Source organism: Sphaerodactylus townsendi, linkage group LG10, assembly GCF_021028975.2.
Source record: "Sphaerodactylus townsendi isolate TG3544 linkage group LG10, MPM_Stown_v2.3, whole genome shotgun sequence".
Classification (NCBI taxonomy): Eukaryota; Metazoa; Chordata; class Lepidosauria; order Squamata; family Sphaerodactylidae; genus Sphaerodactylus; species Sphaerodactylus townsendi.
The window spans coordinates 21,043,935-21,065,563 of NC_059434.1; the positions used below are offsets into that span (position 1 = coordinate 21,043,935).

The 21,629-nt window shown below is 42.5% G+C and overlaps 2 protein-coding genes across 2 annotated transcripts in view; one reads left to right on the plus strand and one right to left on the minus strand.

Annotated features, from left to right (window-relative positions):
• Positions 1-2,023, plus strand: part of GUF1 (GTP binding elongation factor GUF1) — a 29,282-nt gene extending 27,259 nt beyond the window's left edge. Inside the window, exons 17-18 of the mRNA XM_048509194.1 lie at positions 677-713; positions 1,705-2,023. Of these exons, the coding sequence (XP_048365151.1) occupies positions 677-713; positions 1,705-1,842 (175 nt within the window). The 3' untranslated portion in view covers positions 1,843-2,023. The remainder of the gene's footprint in view (positions 1-676; positions 714-1,704) is intronic.
• A 1,722-nt stretch (positions 2,024-3,745) lies between these two features.
• On the minus strand, positions 3,746-13,864 carry GNPDA2 (glucosamine-6-phosphate deaminase 2). Its single transcript, XM_048509193.1, has 6 exons — positions 13,648-13,864; positions 10,142-10,243; positions 8,675-8,857; positions 7,069-7,253; positions 6,726-6,900; positions 3,746-5,072 (listed from the first exon to the last, which is right to left on the minus strand). Exons 1-6 carry the CDS (start codon positions 13,769-13,771, stop codon positions 5,011-5,013), a joined length of 831 nt encoding a protein of 276 aa, XP_048365150.1. The 5' UTR covers positions 13,772-13,864; the 3' UTR covers positions 3,746-5,010.
• Between the last annotated feature and the right edge of the window lie 7,765 nt (positions 13,865-21,629).

Consider the following 21,629-nt stretch of genomic DNA (forward strand, 5'->3'; position numbering starts at 1 on the left):
GTGGGAGGTGAGAGGGGTTTGGAGGCTAAGATCGGCCCCACCCCCTGGAACGCTGGTGTAGCTGGTGGTGCTGTGCAAGTGCGCGGCTGGATGTTATGGCTGGGCCATGATGGATTTGCCCCTCCACCAACATAAGGGCTCCAGAGAGGCGGGCATTTATGCTGACAGAAGCCTGTGCCGCGTCCAGAGGGGGATTTTCCCCCTCCTCCCCCGGTGGATTGCACCGCGTGTCAGATTTTAACTTCTCCTGTACTGCTCCTATTTACTGGTTGAAACTGATTCTGTGGCAGGCTTCTGTGTCCCTGGGGTACCTGTCACACATGCTTCGCCCACTCTTTTATTTGCCTAGCCTGTCACTTACCGAGAAGCTACTAGAGTGATGGGTAAAGGATTCATTGAGGACTGTTAAAAAGAGTGCTAGAAGTAGAGCTGGAATTTGTGAAGGGGCCTTGATAAGTAAACAAGCCAAGTTTAGTTTCCTTTGATTTTGTACAAAATAAATCTTACTTATCTTGGTGATTGTAGATTTGCCTATTTCTGCTTAGTCACTTAGTGGCACATTTTGTAGGCACAGATTCATAGCCTTTGGGATAGCACTTTGGGTCACATTGCAAAGTATCTTGACACTCAGATTTTTTTTTAAGTGTTGAAATTGTCTCCACCTTCTTTCTGTCAGGGTGAAAGCATACAGGAAAAACGTCCTAGCAAAATGTGTAAGTATTTGTCTTTTACTTATGAAATAGGTTTTTCAGGAATAAACCAGCGTGGTGTAGTGGTTAAGAGCAGGTGGATTCTAACCTGGAGAACTGAGTTTGATTCCCCACTGCTCCACCTGAGTGGCAGTGGCTTATCTGGTGAACCAGATGTGTTTCCGCACTCCTACATTCCTGCTGGGCGACCTTGGGCTAGTCACAGTTCTCTCAGAACTCTCTCAGCCCCACCTACTTCACACGGTGTCTGTTGTGGAGAGAGGAAGGGAAAGGAGCTTGTCAGCCACCTTGAGTCTCCTTTCAGGAGAGAAAGGTGGGGTATAAATCCAAACTCTTCTTCTTTATCTATTGGCACCATTTCCCCCTCTTTAGAATATATTATAAGCTTAATCCCCCCCCCCCCCCCCCCCCCCCCCAAAAAAAAACTTATCGTGGGTTCCAGAAATTAGATATTTTGGAGTGCATGGATTTTTTTGGGTTCCTGTTGATGCAGAAACATTCAAGAAAGCCCAAAGGTTTGTCAGTTCAACATTTGCCCAACATGCTTCCCATGTTTCTTTTTACTATGAACATTCTCAAGTTCTGATTTTATAAAAGTTAGAGTATCCTTATTTAATGCAGACTAGCAACTAAGGCTAGCCTGCTTGAATCAGATCTCAGAAGCTAAGCAGGGTCGGCCCTGGCTAGTATTTGGATGGGAGACCTCCAAGGAATACCAGGTTACGATGCTGTGGCAGGCACTAGTAAACCACACCTGAACATCTCTTGACTTGAAAACCCTATAGGGCTGCCATAAAGTCAGCGGTGACTTGATGGCAAAAAGATTCTCGCATCAGTTCAAAACAATATGGAATTACAGATACACAGAATATCACAATTCTCCACTGATTGTCCAACTTTCCCTAAAGTCCTTGAAAGAATGGTAGAAAACTGTCAGTTTTATGTGTTGTTCATAGAGTCGGGAAAGACTAAAGTGTTTTCTTTCTCAAAACAGTACGGGGGAGACATTTCACGGAAAATGAAGCTGTTGAAGAGGCAAGCTGAAGGAAAGAAGAAGCTGAGGAAAATTGGGAACGTGGAAGTGCCCAAGGATGCATTCATCAGTGTTCTGAAGAGGCAGCCTGACACATAACGCATTTGCTGCGTCTGGCTACTTTGGCCTGAAGTGGTAGAATGGGCCCCACTGGTTGGTGCTTTTTGCAAACTGGGCAAGAAGTCTTGAATCTCACATGCAGTGTAAATGCACATGGACAAATGTCACAGAAGTGTTTTCAAATTGGAACTGACTGCATAATGAAACTTGATTCCGGGGACCTAGAGAGCCTGTCGTTTATTTTTCTTTATTATGGCACATTACGTATTGTGAGAGAGCTTGCAGACACTTCTGGCATTCTGAGGAATGTTAGTGGGGGCTGCCATGAATTGGGTGTGGGAAAAGCTTTTTTTGCTTTGGGAAAGTGATGCTGTTCATAGAAGGGAAAGGATCGGTAAGCCCAGAGATATAAGATTGACTGTGGCTAAGCGGAGGGTTTGAGGGCCAGGATGTGCCTGCCAGTCAGTAGGTCAGTGGTGGTGAACCTTTGGCACTCCAGATGTTATGGACTACAATTCCCATCAGCCCCTGCCAGCATGGTCAATTGGCCATGCTGGCAGGGGCTGATGGGAATTGTAATCCATAACATCTGGAGTGCCAAAGGTTCGCCACCACGGCAGTAGGTCAACTGGCAAGAAGCTACCCAAAGCCTCCTGTTCCTTACTTCTTTGTTCCAGACTCAAAAAGCAAGCTGCAGAATGCTGACATACTGTATGGGCTACCATTTATGAGACTGCTGCAGCCGCAAGACACTGTCTATTCCCTTATGTTAGTACTATGGCTACAGGAAGTTCCTTAAACCAATATATTTTGCCCCAGTGTGTGTGTATATTCAGTCCTGTAAGCCCTTTCCTCTTCACTTTTGTTTATGTTGGGTTAAACCCAAACAGCTGTAATTGATAGCTATTCTACTCCACCCTCAGGGGAGGGGAAACTGTTGCAGTGTTTATATAGTGCTGTGAGTAAGCTTTGAAAGTAGTTTGTCCTCTTCACGGTGCTTTGCCACAAGATGCAAAAGAGTACTTAAAAGAGCAGAGGAAACTTTCTGCTGATGGATAGATTTGTGCATTGATTGACAGTGCAGACTATAAGGATTCCGCACGCTCCTCCAGACAAGACTCTTCAGAAAGAAGGCTCGTCTTCTTCTGAAGAGTCTTGCCTGGAGGAGAGTGCGGCGATTCTTTCAGCCTGCACTGTCAATCAGTGCACAAATCTATCCAGCAGCAGAAAGTGCTCTATCTTGTGGCAAAGCACCATGACTTATTTTTTTTCAAAAGACACCTGTTTTTAGAGCCTAAATGCCAGGGGATGCTCCTGACTGTGTCCATCCATCCCCCCCCTCCCAACCGGGTGCTGGAGCATGGTGTTAAATGCTGCACCAGGGTCTCTGGTAGTGCTGTTGGGGGTGTGGCCAGGGGAGGAGCTGACCTTAGTTGGCTGCCTTCTAGCTCTCATATCAGATTTAAGTTCATTGGGGCCATAGAGGCTTCTTGGTGGTGGGGAGGCTTTTTGTCTTTTCAAGCCTCCCCATGCTGGAACATTCCATCCAGAAGAGGACCACAAGCTGTTCCTTAGATCTCCAATGTAGACCTCTCCTGGTAGGAAACCTGGGCTTCTTCCTGTGAACCCCTGCTACATTCTACAGGATTTCCCCCCCTGCTTTGCCTGCTCCCTTGAACATCTGCTGCAGTGACACCTGGATCTCTTCAAATCTCAAGCCCCTCTGCTTTGAGGTTGTATGCCCTTTCCTGGATCTTCCCAGTTTCCTCCCTTCTTCCTCTAATAAGGTGCACTCTCTTGCTGGCTGGTGTCTGTGTCTGTGGGGGCTCAGTTCTCCTGCTCCTAATGCAGCTTCTCTGCATCTCCCCCTTTTTGCATACAGTTCTCGCAACTAAGTCAAATGTCCTAAGTTTCTGTATTAGGCCTAGAAGAGACAAGAACATCAAACAGCAAAAGATTTATTAAGCTCCATAATGAGGTATGGTAGGATTAATTTCTCCTTCACAGACAAATGCCTTTAAGGAATTGACACGTTGCAGCAACCACAGTCCCTATTACAGAAAATACTGTTCTCAACAAAGAAACTGGCCTCCGACCTCAGACAGCATCTTGCCATCCAAAGCCAATTCATGGCTGAAGTAACAACAGGAAGAACTGCAGAAAGCAACACAGGCTTTACTTAAGCTCAAGTCAGAACTGTGTTTAGTGATGCTAAACACTCTCGGGAATTAAAGGCTGCACTAGAATTCAAAACGCGTAGAACTCATTCATACTCTGCCCACCCTCCATAACTCTATAAAATTTAGGCAGATGTGAGTCATGTGAAAACGGCAATTTGGGCAAGGTACGGGGAAAAAATTGCATGCACAAAGCTGTCGGGGTCAATGCCTACTATGCCAAAGTGGACTGTTCTCACCTCCTCTTCTCTTCTGCAGACACCTGCAAGCCTCCGAAAGGTAATTTGGGAGATGCACTGATAGGAAAAACAGCAGTTCCTTCACATGGATTCACAACTCGGCATCACTTTGGCAAGGTTCACAGAGAGCTGTCTGCCTCTTCCAATGGCACTGCAGAAAACCCAAGCCCTAGCTTTTAAGGTGCTAGAAGAGTCTTTGATTTTACCGCAACAACTAACTCACCTACCATTCTGGAAGCTCTGTGGTTGCAGGTACTGCTTTCAAACTAGGCTACTCTGGTGTTGCCCCAATGGATGTGTACAGTTTTAAGGCAGCCAACCATTGGGGTGTCCATGTGTAAACATTTCATAATAAAGTGCCTGATTAACTGGTTCTATGCAGACATTACAAAACCCAAGACCCGCCCTCCCACCCCCCAAAAAATAAGCATTGAGGCCATCTGAAATATTTTGTAACATTTTGTGGCACAGAATGTTGTTCTTCCTCTGTCGAAAGCTCAAACACGGCTGTGCTTTAAAGTCAGAACGGTTCCATTGGTTTCTAACAGCGTACAACAAATGTGCAACAGTCAACACAAATCTGGTTAGGAAAGCAGAGAGAACACAGCTTGCTACAGGGCTAGGAGGAATGTAAGAGAGAACAGGTTGGACCTTCTGATAAAGGAGGGAAGAAGCACAGTACTCAAAGATTTTCTATTTTCACCGGTTTCCAGCATATTGCATAGCAGTCAATTCATCTGCTACCCAACGCATTGCCAGGGACAGGCTGATTCCAGCTTTGGGTTTCTCCTTCAATCTTGCACTTTCATACTGTGCAGCGGATCCACAAGTTTGTTGTGCACATGCATTAAACCTTCAAAACAAGAGACAAAAACAACCTCATCAGTGCCAATATACAAGATTCTATCTTGTTACTCTAACCCATGCCGAAAAATTGCCACTTGAGGATTTTATACTTCTAATAATGACAACCTCCATTTTTACTAATAAGCATGCATAGAAAACAGTGTTGCTAGGGAATGAATAAAGGTAAGGCCCACAGTCATTTTTTAAAACTTCTGTTATCAGGTAGAGGGGCAGAGGAGAAGGGTTTAAAGCCCTCATATCCTTTTATGCATCCTTCTTGTCCTAGGGAACGGCTATTTGTCCAGTTGGGGGAAAACATATACTGTGTTTCCCCGAATATAAGACAGTGTCTTATATTAATTTTTGCTCCCAAAGATGTGCTATGTCTTATTTTCAGGGGATGTCTTATTTTTCCTGTGTTCTGTTCGTCGGGCATGCTTCCAAACAAAAACTTTGCTATGTCTTACTTTCGGGGGATGCCTTATATTTCGCACTTTAGCAAACCCTCTTCTACGTCTTATTTTTCGGGGATGTCTTATATTAGGGGAAACAGGGTAGCTATCTGCATGTTTGCCTCAGAAGCAAACAGAGATCCCTGGGGCCATTTTAAATCAGGAAACTGAAAGGGAGAAGAAAGGGTCCTTATTAGAATCAGACCCGTATGCCTGTTAAGAGGTTTTTTAAAATGTGGTAAATTTTTGTCAAAGAACTCTCAGCATCACTTTCAATGGTGTTTAAACTAGGGAGCCCAGAGTCTCCTTTTAAATCCACCTTAAAGGGAGAATCTGGGGTCCCCAGTTAACATTGAAAGTGATGCTGTTTTGGGGTTTACTGTTTAATTTAGGTGAACCCCAGCAAAATGATCAGCAAGTGAAAGGGGGGGGGAAAGGAAATGCTTTTACGGAAACATAAAAGGAATGGAAAGGGGCGAGAAAGAGGGAGGGGAAGGAAAGGGAAGAGGGGGGCTATTCAATTACATCTATCGTAGCGTAGTGTAGGAGCAGTGTAGTGTAGCGTTGGAGCAGATTTTAGCATAGGAGCAGCAGTGGCGTAGTGGTTAAGAGCAGGTGCATTCTAATCTGGAGGAACTGGGTTGCCTCAATCATATGTAGTATCTTGGTTGCCTCAACCATATGCCTGATGGAACAGTTCCGTCTTACAAGCCCGGCAGAATTGCATTAAGTCCTGCAGGTCTCTCCTGACAGAGCAGTCCACCAGGCAGAGGTCAGGGCTGAAAAGGCAACCCAGACTTCCCTTGGGCCACGGATCATCAACAGATTTTCATTTGCCAAATGTAGTGGCCTTTTAAGGACATAACAGAAGAGTCGGTCCCGTAGATACGCAGGTCCCAATTCATTTAGGGCTTTGAAGGCTAGCACCAAAACCTTGACAGACTGCATTTATCAGTGAGACACCACAGAAAGAACTTCCATATTCTCTCAACCACAATGCTTTGCAGGGGGGGAGTCAGTCGAGTCTGCTGCAAGAAACAGACTGTTAGAGATACATCTTCGACTGTGGGGGTGTCCTTGGGCCAGTCTTCCTCTCTCACCCTAACCTATTTTCAGCGAGTTGTGAGAAGAGACTGGAAGATGGGATAAAAATGCAATGAACGGAATGTGTGAGCTAGCTCTCGGCCTCTTAGGAAGGGTTTGCTCACCTTTAAAATATTTAACAGTTTTAACTCGCAGTTCTAACGTTGCATCTTCATCACAGACAAAGATGGTATGAGGATGCTGCTGAAAAGCCGACACTGTCCACATATGATTGACCCCTTCCTCAATCGCCTTGTACAGGGCAAACGCTTTGTGCGCTCCTGTGATTAGAATCATGACCTGGGAGGGGGGGCAAAAGCGAAATGTGCAATTGTTACAAAACACGACCGCTTCCTTGAGAGGATAAAATCAAAGTGGGGAGAATATTGTTGGAAAAAGTGTTGTATGAATATTTCATTAAATTAAATTACATTCCTCATGTCAGGACAAAAGCAAAAGTGATCTTACTTCTCTAGCATCCATCACTGTTCCCACACCAACTGTTAAGGCCATAGTTGGAACTTTAGATAGGTCTCCGTCAAAGTATTTTGCATTTGCCAGAATGGTGTCCATCGCTAGTGTCTTCAGTCTCGTTCTCGATACTAAACTGGAGCCTGGTTCATTAAAAGCAATGTGGCCATCTGGACCAATGCCTTTTAAGGGAACACAGAGAGTGAAGTCAATTAGTAGGTACTTCCAAGAACCTTGTAAAGTATTATTAAAGATAGCATACCTGAGACAAATTATACACTGAGATGGAACTGAAGACTAATACTAATTACAGATATCACTTAAGAGACTTTGCCTCGGAGTAACAGCACTGAACCTATGTCATGTTTCAAACAGCCTTCTGAAACAGTTTGGGTTGTAAGAAATATGTTTTAAATGGAACAGGAAAATACTGGAGATGGGAAGAAGAACTAAGCTGCAACGAAGAAACACAGAGGTCTGGAATAAACAAATCAAGCTTCACAGTTTCATCTGAAGTTGTACAATAGATACTCCATGTTGCCAAAAAACCTGGGGAAAATGTCCTGCTCTTCTGGTGGTGGACAGTGCTGTCAAGCTACAGCTAACTTATGGGGACCCAACTGGCTTTTCAAGGCAAAAGACAAACAGAGGTGGTTGCCATTGTCTGCCTCTGCATAGCAAGCCTTGGTGGACTCCCATCTAAGTCCTAACCAGGGATCACCCTGCTTAGCTTCTGAAGGGATCTGGCTAGCCTGGACCATCCAGGTCAGGGCCCTGTGCCTCTAACAGAGGCTTAATATATGGACATGGGTAGCTGAAGCTCTTCATGGCATAGAAGTAAATAACATCATCTAGCAAATAACATTACATTAAGGCAGGGGTGTCCAACCCTGGGGCTTCAGATGTTAATGAACTACAATTCCCAGCAGCCCCTGCTGGCATGGCCAATTGGAATTGGGAAATATAGTCCATGGACTGGGAATTGTAGTCCATGAACATCTGAAGCACCAGAGTTGGACACCCCTGCATTAAGGGATTGGACATTTGTATTCTAGGTAGGCAGCGACCCTGAAACTCCAAGTATAAAATAAGTATGCCTTGAGTGTAAGCCAGGGTCCCCAACCTTTGTGAGCCTGTGGGCACATCTGACATGGCATGGTGAGCACAGCAACCAAATGACTGCCGCAGGAGGCAGAGCCAGACAAAAAATGATTGCCACCGCTTAGCTTCAGTAGCACAGATCCCTCTACTGAGGTGGCAAAGCAACATTACACAGGCAGCCAAATCTCCAATAGACAGGCAGAAGCTGTGCTGGGCAAAGGCTCCATCTGGCCCCGCCCACTTCCTAAAAGCACTTGGCAGGCACCAGAAAAGGTATTAACGGGTGCCACGGTACCGAAGGTAACCACACTGGAGGCTCCTGGTGTAAACAGTGCAAGCAGAAGAAAGGGAAGCTAGATGGCCACCTTAATGTGCAATTAAATTTTCACCTCCCTGAATTTCCCTCTGATCTTTCTGCGTTAATCGCTCAGGCCTGGGGCTAATCACTCACTCTTTCTTTTAAAGAAAACATACATCAGAATGAAAAACAACACGATGTCACCTCCAACAAACAGATCGATCCCTCCAGCTTCTTCAATCTTTCTTTCAAACGCCTCGCACTCTGCCTTTAAGTCTGGAGCATTCCCATCCAGAATGTGAGCGTTGCCTGGATCTATATCAATATGCTTAAAAAAATTGTTCAACATGTAAGAATGGTAGCTCTCCGGATGATTTCTGGGAAGACCTGGAAACAAAGATTGGACAAAGAGGTTAGCTTTCCCCCCCCACTACTACAGTTCATCTCTGGAAGGAAACAAGTTTCACAGGCTCATTCCGCACATGCAGAATAATGCACTTTCAAACTGCTTTCAGTGCTCTTTGAAGCTGTGCGGAATGGCAAAATCCACTTGCAAACAGTTGTGAAAGTGGTTTGAAAACGCATTATTTTGTGTGTGCGGAAGGGGCCACAGATCTATAAATGTTCACATTAAACCAATCCTATCCTATTTTAGTTCCAGACATTGGTGGATTCCAGTAGTGAAGGACTGCTAACTTATGAAAAGTTTTGCTCTTGCGACCAAAGATCTATTGAAGATCTGGTCCATGTGACTTCAGTGCCCAAGGTTTACAGCAGATCGAAGAAGGTACCTTGGAAATATCTTGTTACAGTTAGCAGATTTAAATAAAACTGTCATGCTACTGCTGGGTAGAGATACATGGATAACACTGCAAATGCAAAGCTTATCGCCATGGTTAAGACTAAAAGAAAGTAAAGACCTTTTGAGGTCAGTCCCACTCATGAACAGTTTATTATAAGTAATTTTTATGGTGTAGTTCGTCATTAGGGAAAGTATTACCAAACAAATCTGCTATTATGGTTGTGAATTTTAAATTATAACTGGTAATGTAACTGGGATACAATCATAAAATCATAGCGCAAACAGACACAAACTCAGGCCCCTTCCGCACACGCAAAATAATGCATTTTCAAACCACTTTCACAACTGTTTGCAAGTGGATTTTGCCATTCCGGACAGCTTCAAAGAGCACTGAAAGCAGTTTGAAAGTGCATTATTCTGTATGTGCGGAATGAGCCTATGTTATAGTGCCAGTTTTTTTGCTATGACTTTGAGTCAATGCAATATGAAGAAGAGTTGGATTTATATCCCCCCTTTCTCTGCTGTAAGGAGACTCAAAGGGCTTACAAACTCCTTTCCCTTCCCCCCTCATAACAAACGCCCTGTGAGGTACGTGGGGCTGAGAGCTCCAAGGAACCGTGACTAACTCAAGGTCACCCAGCTGGCATGTGTTGGAGTGCATAAGCTAATCTAGTTCACCAGATAAACCTCCAAAGCTCAAGTGGCAGAGCGGGGAATCAAACCCGGTTCTCCAGATTAGAATGTACCTGCTGTTAACCACACCATGCGGAGTTTGTTTGCTGTGACTTTGAGTTAATGCAATTAAATGTTTTTGATTTGATAATCTACCACGAGTAAAGTGGATATCTGTGGAAAGAGAAAGAACCTACCTACATATTCATCCATATTGAATGTCTTCACATATTTGAAAGAGAGATCTCCTTTTTTATGATATTCAATCAGCTTCTGATAGCAGCCTAGAGGTGTACTTCCTGTGTTAAACAAAATATTTCATTATTGTTTCTGCAAGAAGATATGCCTTCATTGTGGTCACAAACATCTATTTATTTAGATTTTCTTCCTTCCTCCATTTTTTAATCCTCACAACAACTAACCAGTGAGGTAGATTAGGCTAAGTTAATGACTAGCTGAGTTCATCTTGGGCATGACATGTCACAACTCTCAGGCCCCTTCCGCACATGCAGAATAATGCACTTAATCCACTTTAACAATACTTTGCAAGTGGATTTTGCTATTTCACACAGTAAAATCCAGCTGCAAAGTGCACTGAAAGTGGACTGAAGGTATATTATTCTGCATAGGCGGTAGGGGCCCAAGTTCGCTATTATTTACTTCAGTCTCTTCATTTTCTCTCCCTTTGAATAAACTTTGTTCCTGTTCACTTTAAAAAGCAAACCTCCACAGATAGTCAGTCTGTACTTAGGTAGGAAAAGGCAGCCTTCTGTGCAAGAACTGAGTCATTACCAATGTTCCTTCTAAGTTGTGGAGTGTTGTGAGAAAAAATTCGACCTTGTGAGTCAAAAAAGCCACTTCCATTAATGTCACGAGGGAGTCTGCTTTTGACTATCATGCAGTGGTGGCAAACCTATGGCACTCTAGATGTTCATGAACTACAATTCCCGGGCTGATGTGAATTGTAGTCCATGAACATCTGGAGTGCCATAGGTTCGCCACCAATCATAGCATAAATTAATTTTTCAGTGGTTTGCCATTGCCCTCCCAGTCATCTTCACTTTACCCCCAGCATGCTGGATATTCCTTTTACCAACCTTGGAAGGATGGAAGGCTGAGTCACCCTTGAACCGACTACCAGAAACTGACTTCTATCAGGATCAAGCTCCAGATATGAGTGGAGCTTGGTCTGCAGTACTGCAACTTCACACTCTGTACCACAGGACTCCTGAATCTGTATTTACCATCAACCAAGACAGCCACAGCCACATTTACTTCATCTCTGGCTTGAAGCCTGTAACTCTGCAAGGCCATTTGCTTACCCGTTTCTCCGGAAGTTCACAGGACTTCTCCCTCCCTCCCTCCCACACACACACAGAGTATCAGGTGAAGAGTAAGCAACTCTATTGTTCTTACTCTGCTCCACACCCAAGCTTCTGAAGGCGCATTAATAAACTGACAAGCCTCCTTTTTACAATGAGAGGATTTTTTTAGGAAGAGAAGGAAAGCTAATGCACGCTAAAACATTTGAAAAGCAATGCCACAAGATAAATTGAAGACAGTAACTTCCTAGTGCTGGACATTAGAAAACAGGAACTCTTTTTGATAAGCTGGAACAGTACAAATGGTGTTGCTTACAATTCCAAACCAATTGTTACTCTCCCTGCCTGATCCTATACATAGTTAGGAGCAAATTCCATGCTATTCCACATAGCAGGCCAAGTTTAGATGCAGAGGAAACTGAGGCAGAAGACCCCCCCCCCTTGCAGAAAGTAGAACGGTCTGAACCAATTTCAAGAAGTGATAAATTCTAACACTGATGTTTCCTTTAAATTTAAAAATAAGATACTTGTTTCATGGGGCTTTACACACAGCCCAGGCTAGGCTGATCATCCTTGTCAGAGCTCAGAAATTAAGCAGGGAGACCACCAAGGAAGTCCACAGTTGCTACACAGAGGCAGGCAATTGTAAAATACCAGTACGTCTCTTGCTCTGAAAAACTTGTGGGGCTGCCTTAAGTTGGCTGCAAATGGATAGCACTTCCCACCACAACCTTACCTGCACATTGCATATTGGTCTCCAGCCAGACAACACCTGCCTGAATGAATCTCAGGGCCTTTCCCCACTCGCTTCCATCCCCCCTATGCCGCGCGCTGCTCTCAGCGCGCGGCATCCCAGGCGCGCGCCCAGGCGTCCCCACGACCCCGCGCTCTGTGCGGGGTCGTCAAAAGGTGCCGTTCAGAAGAGCGTCCGGGATGCCACGCGCTGAGGGGCGCAACAGCAGCAGCTTCGGGGCGGCTGCGCTGTTGCCGCCCCTCTCAGTGGGGAGTGCCAAGGGACCCCGCGCTACTCTCCTCGAGTAGCGCGGGGCTTAAGGGAAGTGGGGAAAGGGCCTCAGTTCTTAGAGAACTTTGTAAGCAACCTGCAGTTCCTTTTCTTTTCACCATAATTTGCTCGTTCTACAAGTGTTTCTTTTGGGAAACAAGGCAAGCCGACAGGGGTTATACCCAAAAGATCCATCAGGGAGACCAATCTACCGCTGTGTTTTAAATTTAAATTATTTTAATTTAATGGGGTTTTGTCTGTATATACTATATGTACTATATGTAGCCCTCCGGGGGTTGGGCGGTATAAAAATCCCATAAAATAAATAAATAAATAAATATATGAATAGACTCCTTTTTTGGCACAAAGAACTGTTCTGGACATGCAAAAGAATGGGGTGGCTGAAAACATAACATCACTTCAGAGTCAAAGTGACACCTCATGTTTATGAATTTGTGTTAAAAAAAATGAGCCCCTTCCTTTAAATAGAAAAACAATACACTAACTGGGGTATATCCTTTTCCCCCTTTACTTGAAAGTTCTTCCTGCAAATACAGGAAAAACAATAAAAAGGCATCCGCTTGACTCTGACAGTTACTATACTATCTGAGGATCTTACTTGTTCAGCTAAAGCTGAGGGTTAGCCCTCAGTCCCATTGAAGCCAATGGAAATGTGGTTCTCAGTGAACCTGGTTTTGAGGGGTTGTGAATAAATTCTAGCCTTGCCAGTTGATTGAAACTTTTCAAAACGTACCTCAGACCTCAAATACCTCTGCTGCAGAAATTCACACAATAGGAACCTAACAGTTTTGTCAGAGAGAAGTAAAAAGCAATGAATGAAAGGGAGCTTTCAGGCATTTGCTCCTTTTCCCAACTGGCTGTTTACCAACAAGAGTCTTAGGGATATCTGGTAAGGGAGAAAGAAGCTTAGGGACTGTAGTGTAAGGCCGGTAGGTAGGAAAAAGGATAAACATCTTCCTACCAGCGACTTCCCTGTTCCAAACAGCTCCTTCTCTGAATGGTTTTTCTCAACCACAAGTTGCCTTCTGGATTGTGGTAGTGTGTAACGTTTAGTACCACCCTAAGTCCATTAAACCAGTTGGGACACAAGTCAATCAAACATGGAACAGAAACTGGACTGTCAGGGGATGCGGAAAAATATAGCAATAGAAACGTCCCACTGTTACATTCAGCGAGCAGAAGTCAGGAAAGATTTGTTGAATCCAGCAGTTATTAAAGAAGGTGACGTGTGGGTCAGCTTGCTAGCTGAGACAAAAAATAAAAACAATCCACAGTCACCAAATGAGCGAACTGGAACATTGAGCTACTTTACAAAAATTTTCAGAATGGAAGACAAATATATATATGTATATATTACCTGTTGGTAAACCAAGAGTAAAATACCTGGCTTGGCTGGGCTTGGCTTGGATGATGCGATTGCAAATATACTTTGCAGCCCATTCACTTGCTAGATCGTAGTTATCAAGGATTACCAGCCTCATCTTCGTGAGAAAACGCGGCCGCGCCTAGGACGCAGCCGCCGTCGCGGGAGGGAGAGGGACCCGGCGAGGGACGTCTGCCCAATTGCGGCCAGCGTCAAGGTCCAGTCTGCGCATGAGCGGACGTTCCGCGCATGCGCAGAGGACCAGACAGTTCCTACCCCGTCTGCGCGTGCGCGGAGGGCCGGGCCACACTTGGCGACGTGCTGTCGCGGGCCACACTTGGCGACGTGCTGTCGCGTTGTCCGAGTGTACGTCATCAAAGAGGCCCCGAGGCAGAGCCTATAAAAGGCCCTGCCTCGTGGCTCAGGGTCCATTTGCAACTGCGGGAAGAGCTGCTTCAGTACGTTCAGCCTTTTCCCTAGGCAATTCTGGGGGCGAATAAACAAGAGACACACACACTTATTACAATAAGAATACAACGGGCATGCAACCTGTGACCTGCTGAGCCCAATGGAGCATACTACCTATGAACTGTAACCTGCAGTTTCTGCAGTTCCAAGCAGTTAGCAAAGACAAAACGTATGAACGAAGCCCTCTGGTATGCCATTTAATCCGGGTGGTGAGTTTCTCCCCGAAGCAGAAGTCCCGTGTCCGGTTACGTTTTCAGCAGACTTTAGATGCTTACTAGCTGTTAATAACAAATACTGTATTATTCAACTGACGCAGCATAATGTGGCCTCTTACATAGGAAACTAAGATCTTGCACACGTTCTGTATATGTGCAGTTTCATAATCTTCCTTTATTCTGATTATCAAGACCAGTCATAATGATGAACACGTTTTTTTACTAAGATATTTATATCCCGCTTCCCACCCACCAGTAGGGATCCAAAGGAGCTATAACACTACTGTATCCATCTTCATTTCCTCATAACATCTCCCCTATAAAATAAATCAGGCCTAGGTTACCTAGTAAGCTTCCATGGCAGAAAGGGGATTTGAGTTTGGGTCATCATTCTAACTACCATACTACACTAGCTCAGAACCACCACTCAGAAACTGGTAATTTTCTCTAACAGAAATAGAGAAGCAAAAGTCAGACAGGATTAGACTTTTTTCCTTCTAAATAGTTTAGATAGCTGTTGGGCAATAGAAAGGGTTGCCGCTCTAAGTTTGGGAAACATCTGGAGATATCTGGCTTCACAAGGTGCCTGTTGTGGGGAAAGAAGGAGATTGTTGTTTTGAAATTTATTATTAGAGAAAAGCAGGGTATAAAAACCAATTTTTCTTTTTACTGGCCTAACAGTTACAGCAAACGCAGGTTTATTTCTGACCATACATTCAGCACATGAATTTACACCTGTATATTACACTTGCGTAACACTTGTAACCTTGTCTAATTTTATTTTATGTTCTAGCATGGGCTACTACTGCATATTTTGGTAGAATTCAAGCCATAATGAAAATTGGTTTTGTTAATCAAGAAAGCCTTTCAAATACAGAGAACAGTTCGCAGCAGATCCCTGTGTAACTTTAGAGTTGGCTTATCTTTTTTCGGTGTGCAACTAACAGTTGATATAAAATCAAAACAGCATTCTAGGCTATAGAGCTAACAATGTTGCACAGTTGTGCCTTGTTGGGAGAGGTGGATGGTGGTGGGGGAGAAAGGAGGACGGAAAGGCCAGCTATTTAGCAAGGACGGTTCTAAAAAGGGTCAGCTGCCGGTGTTAGTTTATTATACCCACATTTCTGTTGTGCCTGCAGATGTGCTTTTTTGGTTGTGGAGGCTTGAAAAACGTCCTTAACGTTAAAGCGCCCCTCCGCTCTTGTTCTGTCATGGCTCTGGAGTAGCAAATCCCCAGCTAGGATGCATAAAAATGTGACCTTTACTTTTCTGTCTTAACCAGGAAGAGAAGCAATGGACTTTGAAGTACTAAATGCCCAGCTATGATGCATAAAAATGTGACCTTTACTTTTCTGTCTTAACCAGGAAGAGAAGCAAAGAGAAGTACTAAATGCCCAGCTAGGATGGTCAAAAGCAACATTTACTTCTGTATCTAAACCAGGAATTCCCAGTCTTTTTTAGGATGAAGGGATTAAAAAAATAGGATTGTTAGTGATTAATCTTTTTGGTGGGTGGTAGCTTCCTCTTATGGAGCGATGACGTGAAAACTGTCTTCCAAATGACTGTTCTATGACTACTTCGCAAGGACATAGGTATAGATTTTTTATGGGATGGGTTCTGTGAATGAGCAACTGGTTTGTTCAGGTATCTTATTCCCCCTCACCCTGGTATAGGTAAAACAAAATTGAAATGCTTTTCTGACAAACATAATGCACAGCCACGTAGTGATAGGATGTGGTTTGAAAAAAAATCAAAAGGAAAATCTATATCTATAAAAATCTATCAGTTCATTTTTCTGCTGACAGGTAATCTCCCAAACTACTGGACTGATTGCTTGGAAATTTTCATACAACGTCACATTCATGTGCGGCCAGGTTTCCATACTGTTTCCACACCTCCTGTTGTGTAAATGTCACAACTGTGCCAGTTATTGTGTACATGCTACACCTGTGACAGTTAGAACCACAGTTCTGTTCCGCAACAGCGCCATCTGCTGGCCGTCAAAGCAACACCCTCTGATACAAGGGAACCAACCATGCTTTCCTTGAAAACCACTGCCTTATGGAGTGCAAGGGATGGGGCGGGCTATCTGCACATGGCCCACCCACCCTAGCGGAGGAAGGGGAAGGTGAGGGAGGGTCCAGGGGTTTGCTGGACCAAACGCTCTGAAATTTGAACACAATGTACCTCATGCCTCCCAGCGTGTTTTACGCTAGATAATTTGCCTGCAAGGGAAGGGAGTGAAAGGGACAGGACCATCCCACCTGGACATGGCCCACCCACCCTAGCAGAGGAAGGGGAACATTAGGGAGGGACCTGCAGGGTTGCCATGCAAGGGAACGGGAAAGAGAGAGGGGAGCGAGGGGCCCCTTGCCTCTCCCCTCCCTTGCAATCATTGTGCAATGACACATGTTCGAACCTTTCGCTTCCCCTTTTCTTCCTTTTCCACTTCACCCGACTCAGCCACAGCAAAGCATGGCCGGGCCCGCTAGTTTAAAAATAAATTTGTTTAAAAACTATAAAATCAAATCCAGCCTTTCCAGCAAGAAGCAAGTTTATCAATTACTTCTGTTGAAGAAATGATGATGTCCCTGTGAGCTGCCATCAGAACTAGGCCCGTCAGTCTCTGCTGGCCGGTTCTGTTCCTTAAGTATGTCTTCATTCGTTTTAAAGATGAGAAAGTCTGTTCAGATGTTGCAGTTGTTGCTGGGATCTCCGCAAAAATTCCAAGTAATGTCTTAATATAAGGAAAGAAAAACTCATTGCATTCGCCCTAAGTCTCCAAAACACCCACAGCAGATTCAGCTGTCGCCCACTTCCTTTTCCACAAATCATACTCTGCTTTCAAGGTTTTGGATGTTACAAAATTTAAGTACAAATTTTGTAGTAGTTGTAAGTGACAGGCCATGCATGTGTGGGGATGGACCAGAATGTCTATAAATTTGTATTTGATTAAGTTGTATGAACCAAAGATATGAAGAATCAAAATGGAGTTTCTGTATAAGTGACTAGTAGGACTGCTTGTTTGCAGCAGGTCAAAAGTGCATGTTAGAAGCTTGTTAGTGATTATGCAGGCAAGCAAAGATTAACATCTTTAAGATCTTGTCACTAAAGGCCAACGTGACAGCAGACATATATTTTATAACTTTGTTTTTGGTTAGAACTAGCTATAGAATGTGATTAGTTAAATTAAAAAGTGTTTTTCTATGTATGTTACACAGAAATGATAATGAGAGATTCACATGTATTAGTATTTCACTATAATTCTATTGTGTTAAAATCAATAATTGTATAATCTTTTAAAAGTTAAAATCATGTTTTAACATTTCAAACTGGGAAAAGGAAAGTTTTATGATCTCAAAGAATGTAGATTCAAACCTGCATACCTTAAGGAAATATCTCTCTGAAGAAGCAAACTTAGAAAACAGGTTTTTCTTGGAGGCAGAGGCTAGTTTTATTGCAGCTGTTTGCATATGGGTAGAGGGACATGAGCTAACAGCATGCAGCATTTGAATAACAGAAGGAATGTGACATGTAGAATAGAGGTTGTCTTAATGTGAAAAGGAGACAGAAACCATCCAATGGGATTTTAAGGTTCATGCTTATAGCACGTGAAAGGGGTATGGATTATGTTCGTGAATAAGGGGATGAACTGTGACATATGTATCTTTGTATCTATAAAGACTAAGGTCCTTCCTATAGTGGGCGTGTCTCTCAGTTGAGAGCACCCAGGGCGTGTCTCTCCCTCAGGAGAGTTCACATTCTGTAACTTTCTATATTCTGCTAAGTAAAAACTGTCTGTTTGTTTCTGATGTCAGATGTCTTTTGCTTTTTTGGGAATTTGTTTCTAACCTATCTTTCTCAAAACAGCTGAGCAGGCTGGACTTGAGTTCTGGCCTCACACATGCAGGAAGATGTCCTAGAGGTTAGACTGTAATTTCTGTTGGGCCAAGAAAGTTGTTTGCTTCCTCGATAACATTGTAAAACACAGCATCGCTAGCATCACGCCTCCAGGGTTTCTATGTCCGTTTTAATGTGTTTGTATGCTTCATTTTTTTTAAAAAAATTTTTTGGTGCATTTCCTTTATTTGTGCCAAAATTAATTACATAACTTAAAATTGAAATCAACCATCTTTACAATTCCTTTTAATACATCTGTATAAGTAATTTATCAACTAAAATGATTAACTAGTTTTAAGTATACAATTCGACCTCTGTTAGTACATACTCTTCCTTTAAAAATCTAAAACGATTTTAGAGACAGAAAACAAATATACTTAGCATAAAAATTAAATTCCATGTAATATCGTATATTTTTATTGCGTTTCTCTTCTATAGAATTAATCCAGTGAGACCCATTGATCCATAAAGTTCTTGTTATCTTCTAAATCTTCATATCCCAATATTTTTGCAAGCTTAACTTGTTCTAATACTTTCCTTTGCCAATCTAGAATCGAAGGAATTTTTGTATCCTTCCAATTTTTAGCTAAGACCAATCTTGCCGCCGTTCCTAAATATTGAAATAAAGCTATATTGTTCTTCCTTTTATATCTTTGCACATCCCCAAAATATATATTTCTGGAGTACATTTTATCGAAATTCTTAAAATTTTTTGAACTTCTTCATGAATTCTTAACCATAATTTTTTGACCTTCTCACATAACCATCATTGATGATAGAATGTCCCCAATTCTTTCTCGCATTTCCTGCATGTGGCTGACAAATTTTCCTTTGTGAGGAAAATCCAGTCTTTTAGCCATCCTAAATAAGATGCTTCATAGTACATTTTAATATTGGGTGCCGTCAGACCTCCTCTACTTTTGAGATCTGACAGAACCATGTGTCTAACTCTGGGCTTTCTACCGCCCCTGAGAAATTTCAATATATCAGTTTGCCATAATTTAAATGGTTAGGGTTATATTTAATTGTCAAATTTAATTATAGGCAAGTTTTGAAATAAAAATTCAAGCAAAAAGTCAAGCAAGTTCAATTTTAAGTGCTGTAATTTTACCCAGTAATGATAATTGTAACCTGCTCCATATATTTATGTCTCTTTTAATTTTTCTCCAAATAATCTCGTAATTGTTTTGAAAAAGTTTTAAATTCAATGTTGTTAAATAAATATCTAAATATTTTACTTTTGTTTGGATCTGTCCCCCCATCTTTCTTCAAAATGCAACTTGTCTAGTCTATTAATATTTTTGAGTAGTATCTGGGATTTGTCTTTATTAACTTTTAAGCCTGAAATTAAATGAAACTCTTCCAAAACTTCTTTAACAAGATCTAAAGAACAAGGTATCAGCAGAGTATTTTTACAGCAATATTATTCTTGGCAAGAAGAGAATGATGTAGTCTACTTGCTAACACAGGAACCTTTAGTCACATATGGAATAGAACACTCTCCACACAGGATCTTCATTCCACAGGAAGGCTTTTACTTGAGTAGTTGCAAGTATACATACGACTACCTAAACAGACTAATAGAACTACACAGAACACTTCTAATCAAACATAACACTCTCTATCAGCTCTATACAGTATAGTTAAGCACATAGCTTATTACAGCCAGGAATCATCAAAAATAAGGATTTTTACCAACTCCAGGCTTAGATTCCATCTAATGGATACATTTTCCTGCCCAAGCAGCAAGCCTCTGGTCTAAAGTTCTCCACCAATCGTATTGAAGGTTAACACTTGCTACATTTCTGTTGCAGGCTAACTGACACTGGAATTTTCCATAGCTTTCAAATCGAGAAAGCACTTGTTGAGGATATTTGACCAACGAATCTTGAATGTTTCTGAATTGGTAAAAAGAGTGGGACCTTTTTGGACACTAAGTCCCCTGGGAATTCTGTTCAATTTAACATATTCAATTAAAGATGTTGCATGTTGATGAGTTCTAATTTTACGGTTCATGTATGATACCCAATCATTATCTAAACGCGAACGAGTGTCCGTATCATCAACCTGTACCCTTTTAAGTATGCGCTCAGGGTCTGCCAAATCATATGAAAAATGTTGCATGTTGATGAGTTCTAATTTTGGGACCTTTTCGGACACTAAGAGTGGGACCTTTTTGGACACTTTTTGGACACTAAGTCCCCTGGGAATTCTGTTCAATTTAACATATTCAATTAAAGATGTTGCATGTTGATGAGTTCTAATTTTACGGTTCATGTATGATACCCAATCATTATCTAAACGCGAACGAGTGTCCGTATCATCAACCTGTACCCTTTTAAGTATGCGCTCAGGGTCTGCCAAATCATATGAAAGATGTTGCATGTTGATGAGTTCTAATTTTATGGTTCATGTATGATACCCAATCATTATCTAAACACGAACGAGTGTCCGTATCATCAACCTGTACCCTTTTAAGTATGTGCTCAGGGTCTGCCAAATCATATGAAAAACTTTTTTGCCATTCAGCCATATTCATATATTAGGGACTCAGCAGATCTTAGTAATAAATTAGGGGGTCTCCAATGTCAGGAAGGAACTACTTTGGTTACATTAGATGTAGCATCATACAGTCATCCCCCATGAGGAAATTCGAATGATACTGTTTGATACGCTCTTGGCACGAACAGATCAACGACCTCCTACACATTTTTAATTAATTTGATTGAATTGATTTTGGACAATAATTACTTAAAATTTTTGGATTCCTGTTCACTGGCGCAATTTCAATCCGCCGCTTCAGCCTCTTGGCTTTGGTGTGACTTGCTGGGCCTGGCACTTTGCTCCCTGCATTGCTCCAGTTTGCAAGAGCTGTCTAAATAATGTACACACAAAAACAAAGTTGCTATCTTGAGCTGTCTTGTGTTTCATCCTCCAAAACTGAGAAATACTCTGGTCCTTTATTTTTTATTCTCCTGATTACACTTTCTTGCACTGTTTACCACATAATTCAGCAATTTTGTTTTGAATAAAAGGAGATGTGTACATAGACCTATGATTTGAAGGCTGAGTTTGCAAATGGCTTTAAAAAGCCTTCATCGCCAGAGCGGGCTCGATACCGAAGAAGCGCTTTGAAATTGCCATCATTGTGAAGAGGCTCGGTGAGTCCGATAGGTTCATCTTTGCAGTCACCTCTCAAGGCAATTTCTTGATGACCACACAGAATAACTGTTTCCACTATGGCAGTGAGTTTCGTACGATTTTCTAGAGCAGTTTTTCGATTTTCTGTACTGATTGCTTCAATGACATTTTGATTTTTTCCTGACATCACAGAAAAAAATCCTTCAGCTTGTTCAATAGCAAATTGGTGATATTCTGCTTTTTCATGTTTCT